The following is a 19,954-nucleotide window of genomic DNA, read 5'->3' as shown; positions in this document are numbered from 1 at the left end:
CAATACACATCAGAGGGCAGAGGGCAGAGGGCAGAGGGCAGGATGGCCTCAACCGATCACATCACGTGGTCTTGTCTATTACAGTCTATTATTTGCACCTTGATCCTTAACTCCTACTTAACCATAAGTTTAGATTCTACAGATGCGTAGTACTGACGTTCGTCTAGCATAGTCCCCGATTTCACAGTTCCGGAGAGCTGAACAATTCTTCCTAAGCCTGAAAACTAGGAAGGCCACAAAGTGAAGACAACGTCTCTCCAGGTTTTGGCTTCCTGAGAGCTACAGAAAGATCAGAAAACTATGGCATGTAAAACTAATGACCATCACAGATAGAGAACTAGCCACTTAACATAAGCACAGCAGCCAGGACATAAAACATAAAATGAAAAGCAAAAACAAGTTTCATGATAGGAAGTCAATTTTGAAAAAACCACACTGCTAGTAAGACCTCAAAAAAATTTTCCCGTTAATATCAGAGAGGACAGTTATCATTAGAACTTACCATCAAAGGGGGCGCCTGGGTGGCGCAGTTGGTTAAGCGTCCGACTTCAGCCAGGTCACGATCTCACGGCCCGTGAGTTCGAGCCCCGCATCAGGCTCTGGGCTGATAGCTCGGAGCCTGGAGCCTGTTTCCGATTCTGTGTCTCCCTCTCTCTCTGCCCCTCCCCCGTTCATGCTCTGTCTCTCTCTGTCCCAAAAATAAATTAAAAAAAAAAAAAAAGAACTTACCATCAAAGAGCCTGTCAATAATGCTGTATCCAGCCCGAAGATCTGATAAAGAAAACTCATAAAACTTGGTCCAACCCTATCAAAACAAATTTACAAATATTAAAGACCTACAAACAGTGTTCAAAGATACACATGTAGGCATCATCGACTTTATAATCTTAAGAATGTTCAAAATATGCTAATAAAAGGAAAACTCCCAAAACTTTTTAATAAAAACAATAACTCTAAAGTAACAGTAATTTTTTAAAAGAAATTTACTGACATCACAGCATGCCAAGGACTTTTAATACTAGAATAGTTTTTATCATTTAAGTATTGTGGCAATTCAGTCACAGAGGGAACAAATTGGTATAGTAAATTTTGGAATCTAAGTACAGTGTATTCAGTGAGATATTTTCTATAATTTTATCTTTCAGACTTGTGGGTTTTGTCAATAAACATGAGAAAAGAAATGTTACAAAAAATTTTTAAAGGCCCAAAAATAAAGCATTATTTCCTGTACATTTCACCCATGAAGCATTCATGTTGGAACTAAATTATAAACTTGCAGCTAAAAGCTACAATGCTTATATAAAAAGAACATTCATAGAGCTCTAGGTTTTATAAAAATATGAAAAAAGTAAAAAAAATTCTGATGGTACTTCCAATCACTCTAACTAATTTAGTTTAATGTAATGCATTGAAACTAAAATCTATTTAGACTTTAACAGTATTTAGGAATATCAAAACAAATTTCATCCATTAATCATTCAAAACAATATGTACAAAATGCATGTTATATGTAAAGCACTGGGAATGAAAGAATGAACCGAAACATAATCTCTGCCCTCAGGTGGCTGTCAGTAAAATGTGGGCAGAGGGGGAAAAGTGGGTGGGCACAATCCACCACTCAAACACACCTCCAACTACAGGCTACAACTACAACGTGCTTGATGCAAAGAGTCGTACTTGGTCTGCACAAGAAAGAGGTCTGAGCTCATCCAGGAGCTAAGGAACCGCCGCCCTGGTGGGGAGAGGGGAGTAGAACACACAGGAAGGAGTAAGTACATGGACACTTAGGACAATAAAGTTAGAGAATTTGTGTACAAGGAGAGAGGAGAAGCTACTGGAAGCTACTGAGGGGCTGCTGCACACCAGGCACTGTCTGGTCAGTGAGAATCTACCACTGAAGCAAAGAGAAAAAACCCATGCTCTGGAGAAGTCTGTGCTCTAAGGCTCACACCCAGAACACAGGGGTTTTCAGTCATTTCTGAAACAAACTGGCACATATAAAGAGTTGGACACAAAAACCTAGGGCTTAGAGAACAGGTCTGAGCTAGATATATAAATTTGGGGGTCACTAGCATTTGGAAACTTTTTTAAAATTATAGATATTGTAAACACACACACACACACACACACACACACACACACACACACACACACGAGATTTAAACCTCACTCGCTAAGATTCAGTACAGGTAAGAATCAGAGATCTGTAAGGGTTACATGCCTGTCAACAATAACAAACTTCAGTGACAATATATTTTCTTTCAACTTTTTATTTAAATTCTAATTAGTTAACATACAGTGCAATATTGGCTTCAGAAGAATTCAGTGATTCAGCACTTACACACAACACCAAGTGCTCCTCCCAAGTGTCCTCCTTAATGCCCATCACTCATCCAGTCCATTGCCCACCTCCCTCCCTCCATCAATGCTCAGCTTGTTCTCTGTCGTTAAGAGTCTCTTTTGAAAATAAGAGTCTCTTTTGAAAATTAAAAAAAGAATCTCTTCTGGTTTGTTGCCTTTCCTTTTTCCCCTCATATATGTTCATCTGATTTGTTTCTTAAATTCCACATGAGTGAAATTATATGGTATTTGTCTTTCTCTGATTGACTTATTTCATTTAGCAACATACACTCTAGCTCCACCCATGTCATTGCAGATGACAAAATTTCGTTCATTTTGATGGCTGAATAATACTCCATTGTATACATATGCCACATCTTTTTTATCCATTCATCAGTTGGTACACACCTAGACTCATTCTATAATTTGGCTATTAATGATAGTGCTGCTATAAACATTGGTATGCATCTATCCCTTGGAATTAGTGTATCTGTATCCTTTGTGTAAATACCTATAAATACCTAGGAGTGCAACTGTTGGATTCTAGGGTGGTTCTATTTTTAACTTTTTGAGGAACCTCCATACTGTTCAGAGTGGCTGCACCAGTTTGCATTCCTACCAACAGTGCATCCTTGCCAACACCTGTTGTTTCTTGTGTTGTTAATTTTAGCCAACCTGACAGGTGTGAGGTGGTATCTCATCATGGTTTTGATTTATACTTTCCTGATGATGAGTGATGTTGAGCATCTTTTCATGTGTCTGTTAGCCATCTGGATGTCTTCTTTGGAAAACTGTCTATTCATGTATTCTGCCCTGGGTTGGTTTGTTTTTTTTTTTTTTTTTGTATTTTGTAGGTTGAGTTTGCTAAGTTCTTTATAGCTTTTGGATAACTATCATATATGTCATTTGGAAATATCTTCTCCAATTCTGTAGGTTGCCTTTTAGTTTTGTTGATTGTTTCCTGTGCAGAAGATTTTTATTCTGATTAAGTATCAGTATGTTTCCCTTGTCTCCAACAACATTTCTAGTAAGAAGTTGCTCTGACCAAGGTCAAGAGGTGGCTTCCTGTGTTCTTCTCGAAGATTTTGATGGTTTCCTGTCTCACATTTAGGTCTTTCATCCATTTTGAATTTATTCTTTGTACGTGGTAGAAGGAAGTGGTCCAGTTTTCCCAACATCACTTCTTGAAAAGATTGTCTTTCCTCCAGGGGCTATTCTTTTCTGCTTCATCAAAAACCAGTTGACCATATAATTGTGGGTCCATTCTGGGTTTTCTTTTCTGTTCCACCAATCTACGTGTCTACTTTCATGCCAGTACCATACAGTCTGACTACAGCTTTATAATATACTTTGAAACCCAGAATTGTGATGCCTCCAGTTCTGTTTTTCTTTTTCAGGACTGCTTTGGCTATTTGGGGTCTTTTGTGTTCCATACAAATTTTAGGTTTGTCCTAGCTCTGTGAACAATGCTGGTGGCATTTTGACGGGGAATGCATTAAATGTGTGAATTGTTTTCAGTAGTATAGACATTTTAACAATGTTTGTTCTTCCAATCCATTTCTTTGTGTCCTCTTCAATTTCTTTCATAAGCCTTCTATATTTTTCAGAGTACAGATCTTTACCTTTTTGTTTAGCTTTATTCCTAGGTACCTAATTGCAGTTGCAAATGGAATTGACTCCTTCATTTCTTTTTGTTGCTTTGTTATTGGCGTATAGAATTGCAACAGATTTCTGTAGGTTGATTTTATATCGTGCAACTTTGCTGAATTCATGTACTAGTCCTAGTAATTTTTTGGTGGAATCTTTCAGGTTTTCCACAGAGTATCATGTCATTGGTAAATAATGGAAATCTGACTTCTTCCTTTCAGACTTGGCTACCTTTTATTTCTTTTTGCTGTCTGATTGCTAAGTCTGAGACTTCCAGTCCTGTGTTAAATAGTAATCGTGAGAGGGGACATCCTTGTCTTGTTCCTGACCATAGGGGAAAGGCTCTCAGTTTTTCCCCATTGAGGATGGTATTAACTGTGGGTCTTTTGTATATGGTTAGGTCCCATCTATCCCTACTTTGTTGAGGGTTTTTTTTTTTTTTTTATCAAGAATGGATGCTGTAATTTGTCAAATGTTTTTCTGCACCTATTGACAGGAACACATGGTTTGCACACTTTCTTTTATTAATGTGGCGTATCATATTCATCTATTTGTGAATACTGAACTAGCCCTGTAGCCCAGGGATAAATCCCACTTGATCATGGTAAATAATTCTTTTAATGTACTGTTGAATTTTATTTGCTAGTATTTTGTTGGGAATTTCTGCATCCATGTTAATCAGGGATATTGGCCTATAACTCTTTTTTAGTGGGGTTTTTGTCTGTTTTTGGAATCAAGGTAATGCTGGCCTCACAGAATGAGTTTGGAAGTTTCCATTCCATTTCTATTTTTTCTTTAAAGTTTGAGAGGAATAGTTATGAATTCTTCTTTAAATGTCTGGTAGAATTCCCTTGGGAAGCCATCTTGCTGCCCTACACTCCTGTTTGTTGGAAGATTTTTGATTACTGTTTCAATTTCTTTGCTGGTTATGGGTCTGTTCAAATTTTCTATTTCTTGTGTTTTGGTCCTTTCAATGTTTCTAGAAATTTATCCATTTTTTCCAGATTCTCCAGTTTGTTGGCATATTTTTCATAATATTCTCTTACAACTGTTTATATTTCTTTGGTGTTAGTTGTGATCTCTCCCCTTTCATTCATGATTTTATTTATTTAGGTCCTTTCTCTTCTCTGTTCATTAAGTCTGGCTAGGAGTTTATCAATTTTATTAATTCTTTTGAAGAACCACCTCTTAGTTTCATTGATTTGTTCTAGTGGGTTTTTTGTTCCTGTATCATTTATTTCTGCTCTAGTCTTTATTATTTCTCTTATTCTGCTGGCTTTAGGCTTCAACTGCTGCTCCTTTTCTAATCCCTTTGTTAGAGTTAGGTATAAGACCTGTATTGCAATATTATTTCTCTTAGGAATGCCTCTGCTGCATCCTAAAGGTTTTGAATGGTCATCTTTTCATTTGCTTCTATGTATTTTTTTTTTTATTTCTTCTTTAATTTCCTGGTTAACCCATTCATTCTTTAGTGGAATGTTCTTTAACCTCTATGTATTTAAAGGCTTTCCAAACTTTTTCTTGGGGTTGATTTCAAGTTTCATAGTGTTGTGATCTGAAAATATGCATGGTATGATCTCAACCTTTTGTACCTGTTGAGGGCTGATTTGTGATCACGTATGTGATCTATTCTGGCAAATGTCCCAGGAACACTTAAGAAGAATGTGTATTCTGTTTTAGTGTGAAATATTCTGAATATATCTTTTAAGTCCATCTGGTCCAGCGTGTCCTTCAAAGCCACTGTTTCCTTGTTGATTTTCTGCTTAGATGATCTGTCCTTTGATCTAAGTGGTATGTTAAAGTTCCCTACGATTATTGTATTACTGTCAATGAGTTTATGTTTGCTATTAATTGATTTATATACTTGGGCATACCAAGTTAGGGGCATAAATCTTTACAATTGTTAGATCTTCTTGATGGATAGACCCTTAATTATGATAGAATGACCTTCTTCAGCTCTTGTTACAGTCTTTCGTTCAAAATCTAGTTTGTCTGATATAAGTATGGCTACTCAGGCTTTCTTTTGGCATCCATTAGCATGATAGATGGTTCTACATTCCCTCACTTTCAATCTGTTGATGTCTTCAGATCTAAAATGAATCTCCTGTAGGCAGCATATAGATGGGTATTATTTTTTTTATTCATTCTGATACCCAATGTCTTTTGATTGGAGCATATAGTCCATTTGCATTCAGGGTGATTGCTGAAAGATAGGAGTTTGGTGCCAGTGTGTTACCTGTAGAGTTGGTGTTTCTGGTGATGTTACAAAGAGCCCCTTTTATAATTTCTTGCAAGGGCGGTTTAGTGGTCACCAACTCCTTAAGATTTTGTCTAGGAAAGTCTTTAACCCTCCTTCTATTCTGAAAGACAGCCTTGCCTGATAAAGAATTCTTGGCTGCTGCAAACCTGATCTGTTTTCCATTGTAGGTTAAGGACTTTTTTTTTTCCTTGCTGCTTTCATAATTCTTTCCTTGTATTTTGTGAATTTGACTATGATATGTCTTGGCAATGGCTGGCTTTTGACTGTGATATGACTTGGCAATGGCTGGCAATGGCTGAATTTAATGGGGGTTCTCTGTGTTTCTAGGATTTTATGTCTGCATTCTTCCCCAGAATGGGGAAGTTTTCCACTGTAATTTGCTCACATAAACTTTATCCCCCCTTTTCTCTCTCTTCATCTTCTGGGACACTCCCATGATATGAATATTATTCCGTTTTAATAAGATGCTGAGTCTCCTGAGTCTACCTTTATGATCCATTACCTTTCTTTCCCTCTTCTTTTCACCTTCATTTTTTTGCATAATTTTATCTTCTTTATTATTGAATCGCTACTCTGCTTCAGCCATCCTCACTGTCATGGCATCCATCCGGTTTGCATCTCAGTTATAGCATTTTTAATTTCGGCCAGACTAGATTTTGGCTCTTTTATATTGGCAGGAAGGGATTCTTTAGGGTTTTCTAGCTTTTTACAAGCCCAGCTAATATTCTTATAATCACTGTTTTCAATCTCAGTTCAGATATCTTACTTATATATGTACTGATTAAATCCCTGGCCATCATTTCTTCCTGTTCTTTCTTTTGGGGTGAATTCCTCTATCTTGTCATTTTGGAGGAAGAAAAAAATTAAAAAAGTAAAAAAATAACAAATAAAAAATTTTTAATTTTTAAAAAATTCAAGTAAAGGAAGCTAGATTCTAGGTGTGTTTTGGTCTGCTTACAAAAAGCTTGAAAGAAAAAAGACAAAAGAGGGAAAAAATTAAAAATTTAAAAATTAATAAAATTTAAAAATAATTTTGCTCTTTCTGTATCCAAGGTGGAGGGGAAAAAAAATCATAAGCAACAAAAAACCCCCAATGAAGCTAGATCCCATCTCTCCTAGAACTGGAGCTTTGCAGCAGTCTATGGTCAGTAGGCTAAACCAGGGTTTGCTGCCCTCATCAGGAGTCTTTGTTCCTATGCTGGTGAGTGTGGGGCTTGATGGTGCCCCCTGGGTCTTTTGCCCATGAGACGCCAAATCACCTCCATCAAATGCTCTCGCAAGCAGGGGAACCACTTCTCCCGGTGTGACCCCTGGGACCCTCAGACCCTGTGGCTGCTCTGGGGACTCCGCCCTCCTTCATCACTGGACACCGCCAGGTGCTGACCTCTGAAACGTCACACTCGGTGCCCCACCATTTATAAAAACCTGGGGGTACCGAAACCTCTCCTTTCCCTCATCGGTGGTTCTGGGGGACATTTTCTTGTCTAGTCCCCAGACAGTGTTTTCACACTTTCTATCTGCTTTTGGGACAAGTGCTTTCCTGCAAAAACCGGAGGCACTGCTCTCTCTCTCTCTCTCCTCTCGGCAAAAACGACTGCCTCCCCTCTGAGGCACCCTGGCTCTTCTCGCTCACCAGTTCACCTCTCAGCACCATGCACCTGCTGCATTCTCTCCCTCAAAGTATGCAGATCATTGTGTGAATCCTGAGATTGATTTCCTATGTGTTCAAAATGGTTTGATGTTGATCTAGCTGAGTTCAAGGGACATGTCCAGGGTGTCCTTACTACTCCACCATCTTAACTTCTGCTTGCTTCCTGTAATACATTAAATACATTTCCTACCTACTCAAAATAAAGTATTGATAATATTTCTTGTATCACTATTAAACCTTATTTATAAGTGTTTACTTAAACTTTTTTTAATACTTCAGAGATTAATATTTATAACACTCTCAAGTTAGAAGACCTCAACTCTCAGTATTACCTGACACAGCAATTTCCTATTGAGGTTCTAATTCCAAAATGGTAAGAACTGTACTCTGAGTAGCATAGTTACTGACACAGTGGCATATGATTAAGGATTTGTAAAATATGGTACAAAAAATTCAAAAGGTAATTTTTGTTTTTCATATCATATTTTCTAATAGAAATAATGTAAATTGTGGGAAGGCTCTCTAGACAGCCCATCAAATCTTACTTAGCCCACCTGGAAACCCAGGCAGGGTGTTAAGTGGTCTTGTAAACATGAATGAGAAGAACCCCGTTACCAAGGTACCCACCATGTAGTAAGAATAATAAGGTATCAAAGAGTAACAAGCATCAATCAAAAAGACCTTACATTAAGTGTAGTATTAGAAGTACAGCACACATGTGTAAAATAGAGGAAGTTAATTCTGTGACCCAATACAGCACTGCAATGAAAAATAGAGAAACACCTTTCATTAACACAAGGAATGAAAACCAAGTTGAATTGGTGGTGGATCTTTACTTCTAGAAGTTGGTGATTAAAGCAAAAGGAGGAAAAATAGTAAAAACAGTTTGTGGAGTGCTTATCTGTATGACATTATCTCTAACAATTTTAATGGTATTTTATGTTTTGACTGGGTTTTCCTCCCAATTTCTTCATTTTAAAGAAAGCAAACTTAATGTGTTAAAAAAAGTGACACTTTCAAATATTTGTGTGTGAAAGTAAATTGCTCTAAAAAAGGACATTTTGGTACTATGTAAAAATTCTCTCTGGGCTTCCTGGGTGGTTCAGGCAGTTGAGCATCCAACTCTTGATTCTGGCTCAGGTCATGATCCCAGGGTTGGGGGATCGAGCCCCATGTTGGGCTCTGCACTGAGTGAGGAGCCAGCTTGGGATTCTCTCCCTCCATGTGCCCCTTCCCCACTCTCGTGTGTGCTCAGTCTCTCAGTAAACTGAACTAAACTAAAATAAAAGTATATGTTGACCCAAACTCTCCAAATTTAGAAATTGCCACCCTGAATAAACATTAGATGAGGCAAATATAAGGATATCCACTGCAATGCTTTTTGTAACAGCAAAGACTGAAAAGAACATGTATGCCCATCTAACAAAACTGCTCATAAGTAAGTACATAGATATGGTGAATACAAATAATATTTTAAAATTAGGCATTAAATGGTTACTAATCTTTAATTGTTTTTTTCAATTTGAGAGAGAGGGAGAGAGAATCCTAAGGAGGCTCCATGCTCAGTGCCAAGCCCAATGGGGCTCGATCCACAACCCTGGGATCATGACCTGAGCCGAAACAAGAATCAGATGCTCAACTGACTGAGCCACACAGGTGTGCCTATTGGTCAGTAATCTTTAAAAATGTCTGTAATGTTTTGGTTAATAAAGCAAAATACAAAACTGTATTTGTAACATACTATTTGAGTTAAAAAGACTGTATGCATGTCTGAGTGTAAATACATAAAATGTTTATTTATACAATCTTTCTTGAAGGACACCCAAGAAGGGGTGAACAGCAGCTGTCCTGAGAAGAGAAACTGGTGACAGGGAGAGAGAAAGGGAACAGACTAAATTTTAGGTACGAATCACCTTGTAGCTTTTTAATTTATATCAGGTACATGTATCACATAATAAAAAAATGTAATTTCATTTAAAAAACAATTCCTTGTTTTCAGTACAGTTCTTTCACTACCACTGTTGTTCATGAACCCGTCAGCACGAGCTGCTGTTAGGGGCGGAGGCTCTAGAAGAGGTGGGCCCGGCCACTGCCAAGCTCTGCAGGCTGAGGTAAGAGTCCTCCGGCAAGTTAACTGCCATCAAGACCCACGGGCCTTCTTTGTAAGGTGACAAGAACAAGCACACGCTCCTTTAAGGGTAGTGTGCAGACTGTGTGGAAACAACACGTCACTGTTTTACTTACTACCGCATCAGCGAGACACATCTTTATTGGCAGGTCACGTGCAAGGCACTTGTACACATACACTGCTCCATCTCATCCTCGCAAGAAAGGTAAGCGTGGTGAGTAATCCCCATTACACAGCTGAGGAAACTGTGGCTTACTAGAGTTCAGTAACTTTCCCCAGGTCACCTGCTAGGAAATTCGAGAGGCAGGACTCAAACCCAAGTCTGTGACTTCGGAACCCACGACCCTATTCTGACATGTAACTGAAACAGAGAGACAGGCTAAAACAGGGACAGGCTGAGCAACAAACAGAAGTGGACAAAGCTAAAAAAAAGATGGGAAAAATTAAATCTGGAAGTGATGCAATTTACGGCTCAGACAGGCATTTGGCAAGAAGAACAGAACATGTTCCAGCAAAGATGGCCACGGCAGTGGGAAAGGGTGGCCTATTGGTCGTGAGAACAATACCAGGCAACACCTATGGCAGCAAAGAGCTGGATGAATTCGAGGACCAGGAAGAAGTCCACTGTGGCTGAGTTGCAGAGACCAAGTGGGAAGAGGGTTCTGGGACGATGCTGAAGACAAAGGACCAGAAATGTGCCTATTTCTTCACAAGTACACTAGAAAGTCATTTGATGGGTTGTAAGCAGAGTAGTGAAATAATCAAATTGCCATATTAGGAAAATGATTCTGGCTGCTAAATGGAAAAATTAAAAAGAACAGGAAATGATCTCAGAAAGTAGTACAGGTAAGCGGTAAGGTACTCAGAGAAAATAGTGGAAAGAAATGCACAGATTTGAACTGTATGTTGTAAGTAAAATCCACATGACTTGGGAATGAACCGGGTAGGTAGGCTAAGAAAGAAAAACATACCAAGAACAATTCCTAGGTTTCTAGCATGAGGAAATAAATGGATAAATAAATAAATGGATAAAAGGATCAATGCCTTTTACTGAGAGGGAAACATGAAAGGAAAACAATATGCAGAATTCAGTTCTGAACTTGAGATGTCTGTGATGGATCAACCACAAAAATGACACCGAACAATCACTGAGGGTTTATTATGGTTCATGCCTTGTGGCGAACAATGTAATTCAGAGATGTGAGCTACGTATACAGTCCTGAAGATGAACAACAAAGACAGAATTAGAGATAGAAAGTCGTAAACCATGAACCAAATTATTAAGTAATCCCAGCCGCTGAAACTAAATTGGTAGGAATGCTCTGATACAAAAATATGCACAACTTACAAGAGGTCCAACACATGTTCTCACTCACCTGTGGAATGTAATTTCGTCTTTCCTGACATGCAGCATGAAACCACGCAAAACTAAAGAGAGCGTGAGCTCGATGGATGCTGTCTTTTTTGCTGATTTGCTCAGCAGTCCAAGATTCGTAAGTGCGCATTAAATTCTTCTTCAAACCTGGAGGTGACTGAAGACAAAAGATTGACCCCTTATTGTCTCAAATCTTCCAAATTAACATTTAACATGTTTGAGAACATACTTTAATAAAGAAAAGTTTTCACCATTAACCACCCAATTGGACTTATTTTATATTACTTCAAAAAGTATGTATCTAAAACTAGTTTTAAACTCCTTGTAAAAAGGAGTTTAAAAAAAATTTTTTTTCAACGTTTATTTATTTTTGGGACAGAGAGAGACAGAGCATGAACGGGGGAGGGGCAGAGAGAGAGGGAGACACAGAATCGGAAACAGGCTCCAGGCTCTGAGCCATCAGCCCAGAGCCCGACGCGGGGCTCGAACTCACGGACCGTGAGATCGTGACCTGGCTGAAGTCGGGCACTTACCGACTGCGCCACCCAGGCGCCCCGTAAAAAGGAGTTTAAATTTATATCCAGTACAAATTCAATAATTTTCAAATTTAAAAAAAACTATAAAAGCAACAATATTTAGAACAACCCAATAAATTTTACATGATTGCCGGAGCACCTGGGTGGCTCAGTCGGTTAAGTCCGACTCAGTCGGTGGCTCAGTCCGACTTAGGCTCAGGTCATGATCTCACAGTCTGTGAGTTCAAGTCTCACATCGGGCTCTGTGCTGACAGCTCAGAGCCTGGAGCCTGCTTTGGATTCTGTGTGTGTCTCTCTCTCTCTGCCCCACCCCCGCTTGAGCTCTGTCTCTCTCTCTCTCCCAAATAAACAAACATTAAATTTAAATTTTATATGATCGTTGAGGTATTTTACTGAAACTAAATCATACACAAGGAATGTGACACTGTTAGGGGCACATGGGTTTTCCTCTGCTATGAACACGCCCCCTTCTGCAGGTGCCATCTGAACTTCTGGGCCCTCCCTGCACTATTGACATACAACGCCAACTAACACTCCCAGCACATTAGACCACTGGAGTTCAAGTGGGGATTAGCAGATACCACTAGGCTCATAAACACAAATTCAAATCCACAAAGTATATATTGAACTAGTACTCAGTCAAAAAGCACTTATCTACATGTCCAAGATCGGTTTATATTGTTGAATTATCCAAATGAGAAAGATGAATTTCGAATTCTTTTTGGAAAAGTGTAAACTAAACCCACTTCTTGTGTGTGTGTTAAAAAAAAAAAATCCTTTTTTTTTAATCAAACACATTTGTCTATTAATCATCGGTTTCCTGGAGAATTCTTCTAATGTTAAAAAAATGTGCATTTATCTGAATTTATTTTAATTAGCTTTTTTAAAAAGTAAAACTTTTCCTTTAAAGAATGCCTGCTACAAGGAACAGTCAGTCCCTCTGCGATCCTTTCCATGCTGTGTTTTTCTCAAATACAAAGACTTCTTCAACATTAGAAGAAAATACCATTGATTTACTAAGTACATATCCATATACTTTTAAAAATAAAAATGTTTCGTGTTTATGAAACAGTAACAAAAATTATGACAAAATAGGCCAAATTTTCTGAGCACTACTTGATAAAACGTGAAAATAACAGAAAACTGAATATCCACTTAGTTTTTAAAGCACTAAAGATTACATAAAATGAACAAATCATAAAGAATTAGAGAAAATCAGACACAAATATTTTTGAAAAATAACAAAATGAAGACACTAACATGTCCAAATATGGGATAAGGCCTAGCATGTAGTCAACTGCAAATTCACAGACATAAAATAATTTCAATATTACCTCAAGTAAATATATATTAGTTAAGCATTCAACACAAGAAATCAGGAATACCAAAGGCAAATAGAAATCTAAGGGAAACTTAAAAAAGAATAAAGCAGGAAATTCAGTGAAAAGTATTAGTAGAAAAAAAGCAAATTATTAAGTATGACATCAGGTATTTGGAGTGAATTTTTAAAAGTCTGTCAACTAATCAAAAGAAGAAATAAACAGTAAGATAGAGATGTAACAACCTTTAAAGATAATATACACGTGTGTACATACATATACAGTAATAATTTTGAATATAATTAACTGGACTATTTTCTAAAATAGTTAATTATCTATACGGAATTAAGAATTAGAAAGAAATACCAGTTCAAATAAAATTTCCATTAAAAGTAATCAAATCACCTCCTGAAAGAAAATCCTGGCAAAGGCTGTACATGAAAATATTCAAGAACAGTTCTCCTGATAAATTAATTCTTCGTGTACTGTACGTACCAGGTAGTATGCAGTAACTACAATGCTCAAGAGAAAAAACAGCCCCTATCCTTTTGGCTACAACAATTCACCGCTAGAATACACAGTCAGAGTGTAGTGGGAGAGCAGCTGAGACGATTTTGGAAAAGTTCATTTTACTAGACATAGTAAAGACTTTCGATTGACATGTTTCCAAATAGTAAATGAACTTTACATTCTGTGGATTAACCATTATCCTTTTTCTTCCTTAAATGAGACTAACATCTTCAGATAAAAAACAAGAAATACTGATCCAAAGAAACACGTGACAATAATCAATATGAAGACATTTTTCTTCATAACAAAGATCACATAAAACAAATTTCTACAAACAGAAAAAAACCAAGCAGAACCTCTTCCACCAGTTTTAAAAAGTTTTAATTCCATTTACCATTTTATTTATGACTTGGCCCAGTTACACGGTAACATTGCAAACACACACAGTTTTGGATATGTCAGAAGAATGATGGGCTCAAACAGGAAACCCACACTGGAACTCTTGCTCAGCTGCTGTCAGAAGACCAGTAAGAACACCAGATACTCATGTGCAAAAAAAGAAGTTGAACCGTCCCTTTATACCGCATATAAAAATTAATCCACTCTGCACTAAAGACCTAAACGTAAGGCTATAAAACAATAAAACCAGAAGGAAACATAGGAGGAGGCTCCATGACATTGGCTCTGGCGATGACTCTTTGGATATGACAGGGGCACAGGCAACAGAAGCCAACACCAGGCAAACAGGACACGTCAAACTTTAAAGACGTCTAGGATACAATGGAAACAGCACAGTGGAGAGGAGGCACCATGAAAGGGAAGAAAATATTTGTCAACTATACATCTGACAAGGAACTCCTCCAATTCAATCAAAAACCCAGTTAAAAATGGGCACAGGACTTAAGACCTTTCTCTAAGCCAATATGCAAACAGGCAAGAAGTCCACAAAAAGATGTTCAACGTCACTACTTACAAAGGAAACGTGGTGAGACACCGCTCACACCGTTAGGATGGCTGCACACACACACACACACACACACACACACACACACACACACACACACACACAAACGACAAGCAGCACTACAGGGATCAGCAGAAGGCAGCATCCTTCAACAATTAAACACAGAATGACTTCTGACCTGGCAGTTCCACAGAAGCCCTGAGAACCAGCTCGTGGAGAACCAGTTGTGCCGTCATCACTGCAGCATGACGCACAGCTGTGTGGAGACACGCCCCCCCCCCCCCCCCCCCCCCCCGTATCCCGCACTGCTGGATCAAGATGACGCCACATGCGCACACACGGAATCGCAGACCCTCACAGGGAAGGAAGCCCCCTCATGTGCGTCGAAGGGGAGAAACCCTGAGGATGTTCCCACAGACAGTGTGACAGGCCAGGCCTCAAGGACAAGTCTTCCAGGCGCCCCTAGGCAGGCAAACTCCTGGAGACAGAGAGTGGAGGAGGGACAGCCAGGCCCCTCCCCCTCCAGAGACGGGAGAAGAAGGGACCGGGGAGTCGGTCCGCAGCGGACAGTCTCCGCTGGGCAAGATGAACGAGTTCTAGGGCTCTGCTGCACAAGAGAGCACACATGTCACTACCGAACTGTGCCGTCAAAAATGGTGAAGATGGCAAATTTTATGTTATGTGTCTTTTACCGATACAAATACCGAAAAATGAAATAAAATTTAGAAGGAAGATTTAAATTTATTTGGATAAACATCATCTGATGCTATTATTTATGGTTCTTTTACCTGACCTACACAAAATGTGTTTTGTTTTGAGTACAGCTGCCACACGACCTGACAATAATTTCAGGTGTGCAGCACGTGACTGGACGAGGGTGGCATCACGCCATGCTCGCCACAAGCGCAGCTGACGCCTGTTGGCCCACAACGCTGTCACACCATCCCCCCCCTCCCCCCCCCCCGCCACTGTGTCCTGCTCACTGTGCCCTTCCTCCCCGAGACTCACACTACCACTGGCAGTCTGTACCTCCCGCCACCGTCCCCCCTGCACTGTCAGTCCGTCCTCTATTTATACACCTGATTCTGCTTTTCGTCGTTTGTAGACTCAATCACCACATTCCACTTAGACTGGACTCACGTGTTTGTCTTTTTCAGTCTGACTTATTTCACTTGGTTAACACCCTGCGGTCCATCCACGGTGTCACAAAGAGCAAGATCTCACCCGTCACGGCTGAGTAATCAGCCACTGCAGACACCACCCCTTCCCTGTCCGCCGATCTACGACGGACACTTGCGGCTTCCATAGTTTGGCTACGATAAATAATCCCACAATAAACACAGGGGTGCATGTTTCTTTTTGAAATAGTGTGTTGTTTTCTGTGGGTAAATACCCGGCAGTGGAACTGCTGGGTCATAGAGTAGTTTGATTTTTAACTTTCTGAGGAACCTCCACACTCCAGAGCACCTCCAGAGCAGCTGCACCAGTTTGCATTCCCACCAGCAGTGTAAACGGTTCCCGTTTCTCCGCATCACGGCCAACACCTGTGGTCTTCTGGGTTGTTAATGTTAGCCACTCTGACAGGTGCGAGGTGGTTTCGATTTGTACTTCCCTGATGATGAGTGATGCTGAGCATCTTTTCATGTGTCTGCTGGCCACCTGCTTGTCTTCTTTGGAAAAATATCTATCCAGGTCCTCTGCCCATTTATTAATCGAATTGTTTGTTGAACAAGACAGTTTTACGTGTTCTGTAGGACAGACAGTCCTTTACAGAGCTGTAGGAGGCATGTGGAAGTTAGTGCACTTAGACAACTAGTGATTCAAGGTTTAAATCTTCTTACCTCGTATGTGATCTTTAAACTTGACTGTAATAAAATAGGAGTAAAGTGGGGATGAACTTCTGCAGTCAGCCACAGACGAAAGGTATCTTTAGGTTGAAGAGTATTTAATTCCTGGTTTATAAAAACAGCAACAATAAAAATCTACTTCAATATACACACTAATTTCCATTTTAGAAATGTATTAGTAGTAACTTTTTCCTACTGAAATCCTTCTATGACATTCTGATATATTTCATTCTGCTGCTTATTTGCTCTGTGACCTTGGGTTCTAGGATTTACACCAATGCTGAGCAAGGATAATATGAGTGCTCATCTTGTGAACCGTGTACAACACTCGTAGCTGCACATGATGCACAGCAAGTACAAGACAAGTGTTAGCAGTAACCGATGCACCTCAACTGGTCACCACCTTCTGGACCTTAGGTTCTCACCACTTTGATTAGGGCTTCCAGAGAGTTCCAGCATGAGAGCGCTTCCTTTATTGGCAATGTTTGCTGTATCCTACTTATTGCCTATCATATAAAGTCAAAACTTCACCACACAAATTCCTCGGCCTGTGCTATCTGCTGCAGCCACTTATTCAAATTTCATGTCTGTGTCCTCTTGAATATTTTTCCTTTCTACCTGTTATGCTCTTTGGAAAATGAAAATTCTTACTCATCTGTCAAGTTAAGTCCAAGTCTTAGGGGGATATTTTCTCCAACTCTTCAGTACCAGTCCCAGGCACATTAATCCCTCAAGACACTTTGTGAACTGTCTTCTGTAGTATTCACTATGCTACAATATAGTTACTAATGTGGGCTGTCTCTTCTACACCAACTTCCTTCCTACGAGCAGGTACAAATTTTGTATGCATTGAGCACTTACGGCAACTGCTGGCTTTTTTCTGTACTAAACAAGTGTTTGTAGAATAAACGAATGAATGACAAAAGACTTGTTAAGAGTTCTAAAAGAGTGAAAACTAAAATTTACATTAAAAAATATAATCTATGTCTGATTCTAATATTTACTATTTTAATGCAAAATACAGAAGGTGACCACAAAAAAAAAGGCAAAAGAATTGGCCATAAAAACACTGTGGTTACTTAACATTGTATACTGTAAAATGTATCTACACTTACTAACAATTTAAGAAGGTAAAATTTACATGAAATTTTGGTTTACGTTAGCACATTTTTAAAGAAAGGTAAAAAACATTCATGATAGAGTTGGTTTGAAAATAAATTTGCAAATTTATACCTAATTTATCCTAACTCCCCAAAAGAAAATTAAAAAAAATATTTTAAGGTTTAAACTTTTTTATTATCGTCTACCTTATATGCTTCAAAAAGTTCTAATTAAGATTTGCTTTCAGGGATGCATGGGGGGCTCAGTCGGTTAAGTGTCCGACTTTGGCTCAGGTCGTGATCTCTGGTTCCTGAGTTCAAGCCTCACGTCAGGCTCTGTGCTGACAGCTCAGAGCCTGGAGCCTGCTTTGGATTCTGTGCCTCCCTCTCTCTGCCCCTCCCCCACTCATTCTCGGTCTCTCCCTCTCTCTCTCTCTCTCTCTCTCTCTCTCTCTCTCTCTCAAAACATGAATAACCTTTAAAAAAATTTTTTTAAAAAGATTTGCTTCTGGGGCACCTGGTGGCTCAGTCGGTTAAGCGGCCAACTTCAGCTCAGGTCATGATCTTGCGGTCCGTGGGTTCAAGCCCCGCATCGGGCTCTGTGCTGACAGCTCAGAGCCTGGAGCCTGTTTCGGATTCTGTGTCTCCCTCTCTCTCTGACCCTCCCCCGTTCATGCTCTCTCTCTGTCTCAAAAATAAATAAATGTTTAAAAAAAAAAAGATATACACGTTACAAAAAAAAAAGATTTGCTTCTGAGTAACCACTGTAATTGTGTGTTACACAAATAAATAGCTATCGATTATTTGGAAAAAAAAGCAGAATTTAAGCATTTAAAGGTCTTCTTTACATGTTTTAAACCTTACGTGATTTATCAGACATGAATTATATATTTTTACACATTAATGGTTTTCTCAGAAAACTGTCCTAATAATAGAATTCCTCAAATATTTACATATACCTCAGTTTCCATCAATTAACTCACTGAGTCATGAACTCATTCAAAGATGTGATCGCCTATATGTTGTGAAAGGTGCTACAGGTGCCATGTACTAGGACCACACAATTTTTCGACACATTACAATTAGATAAGGGCCTCTGTCAATCCATTCTATTCTCAATGATACATCTGCCAGATCAATTAAACTAATTAACTCACCCTCCTGCTTAAGACCTCCTGTGACTTCATCCTAAGAAAAAAATTTCCAAATTCTTCTGCATGGTTCTCAGGGTATTCCACAACCCAGCCCCACTCTGCCACGCCCAGCCCTCCCAGCACATTCAAGGTCATCTTTATTCTTTGTACTAGGCCTGTTCCTCTCCCCCACTAGGTCTCTATTTGTGCTGCTGGAATTAACCAGGCTATCCTCACCTGCCTGCCTGCCTTCCTTCCCCCCTTCTCTCCCTCCTTCTTCCCTTCCTTCCCTCCCTTTCCTCCCTCCTTCCTCCCTTCCTTCCCTCCCTCCTCCCTTCCTTCCCTCCCTCCTTCCTCCCTTCCTTCCCTCCTTCCTCCCTTCCTTCCCTCCCTCCTTCCTTCCTCCCTTCCTCCTTCCTTCCTCCCTTCCTTCCCTCCCTTCTTCCTCCTTTCCTCCCCCCCTTCCTCCCTTCCTTCCTTCCTCCCTTCCTTTCCTCCCTCCTTCCTTCCTTCCTTCTCTCCCTCCTTCCTTCCCCCTTCCCTCCTTCCTTCCTTCTCTCCCTCCTTCCTTCCCTTTCTCTCCTTCCTTCCTCCTTCCTTCCTCCCCTCCCTCCTTCCTTCCTCCCCTCCCTCTCTCCTTCCTTTCTTCCCTCCCTCCTTCCTTCTTTCCTCTCCTTTTTTTCTTCCTTTCTTTTTTTTCTTCTTTCTTTCTTTCTTTCTTTCTTTCTTTCTTTCTTTCTGCCCCTACGCTTAGCTAAATCACATACAACTTTCAAGCAACATCTTGTCTTAGGAGTCATCTCTAACTATCCGAGATCACAATCATCTTTCTTAAGGAACAGACTTAAGTTAGGGTTTGCATTTAAAACCTGGCCAGCAATTTGCTCTGTCTGGAGGCTAGCTTTGCTCTGGGTCTGTGTGAATTCAGTCAAGTGACTGCTTCGGTTTCCATCCTAGCCTCCCAGGGAAGTCCTGTTATCCCCCCGACTCCTCTCCGCCCTCTCTCCCCACAGACACTGCAGACCAAGAGCATCAGGAGAAAGCAATGGTTTGAAAAGGCCTCCTCTAACCCTTTAAAGCAGGTACCTACTTTAGTTCTGGGAAAAGCTCCCTAAGCCTCCCCTCGATCCTGATGAATAATTTC

General features: G+C 39.7%; 1 protein-coding gene across 13 annotated transcripts in view; it reads right to left on the bottom strand.

Moving 5' to 3' along the window:
* The window catches only part of DYNC2H1 (dynein cytoplasmic 2 heavy chain 1), a 353,260-nt gene that overhangs the window by 144,747 nt on the left and 188,559 nt on the right, over window positions 1–19,954 (bottom strand). For all 13 annotated transcript variants that reach the window (XM_045038203.1, XM_045038204.1, XM_045038198.1 and 10 more), the window contains 3 exons: window positions 16,572–16,682; window positions 11,403–11,558; window positions 730–805 (listed from right to left, as the gene is read on the bottom strand). In XM_045038203.1, coding sequence (XP_044894138.1) covers window positions 730–805; window positions 11,403–11,558; window positions 16,572–16,682 — 343 coding nt within the window. The remainder of the gene's footprint in view (window positions 1–729; window positions 806–11,402; window positions 11,559–16,571; window positions 16,683–19,954) is intronic.

The sequence above is a fragment of the Felis catus genome, chromosome D1, assembly GCF_018350175.1.
Source record: "Felis catus isolate Fca126 chromosome D1, F.catus_Fca126_mat1.0, whole genome shotgun sequence".
NCBI lineage: Eukaryota > Metazoa > Chordata > Mammalia > Carnivora > Felidae > Felis > Felis catus.
This window is presented reverse-complemented; position numbering and strand designations above follow the sequence as displayed.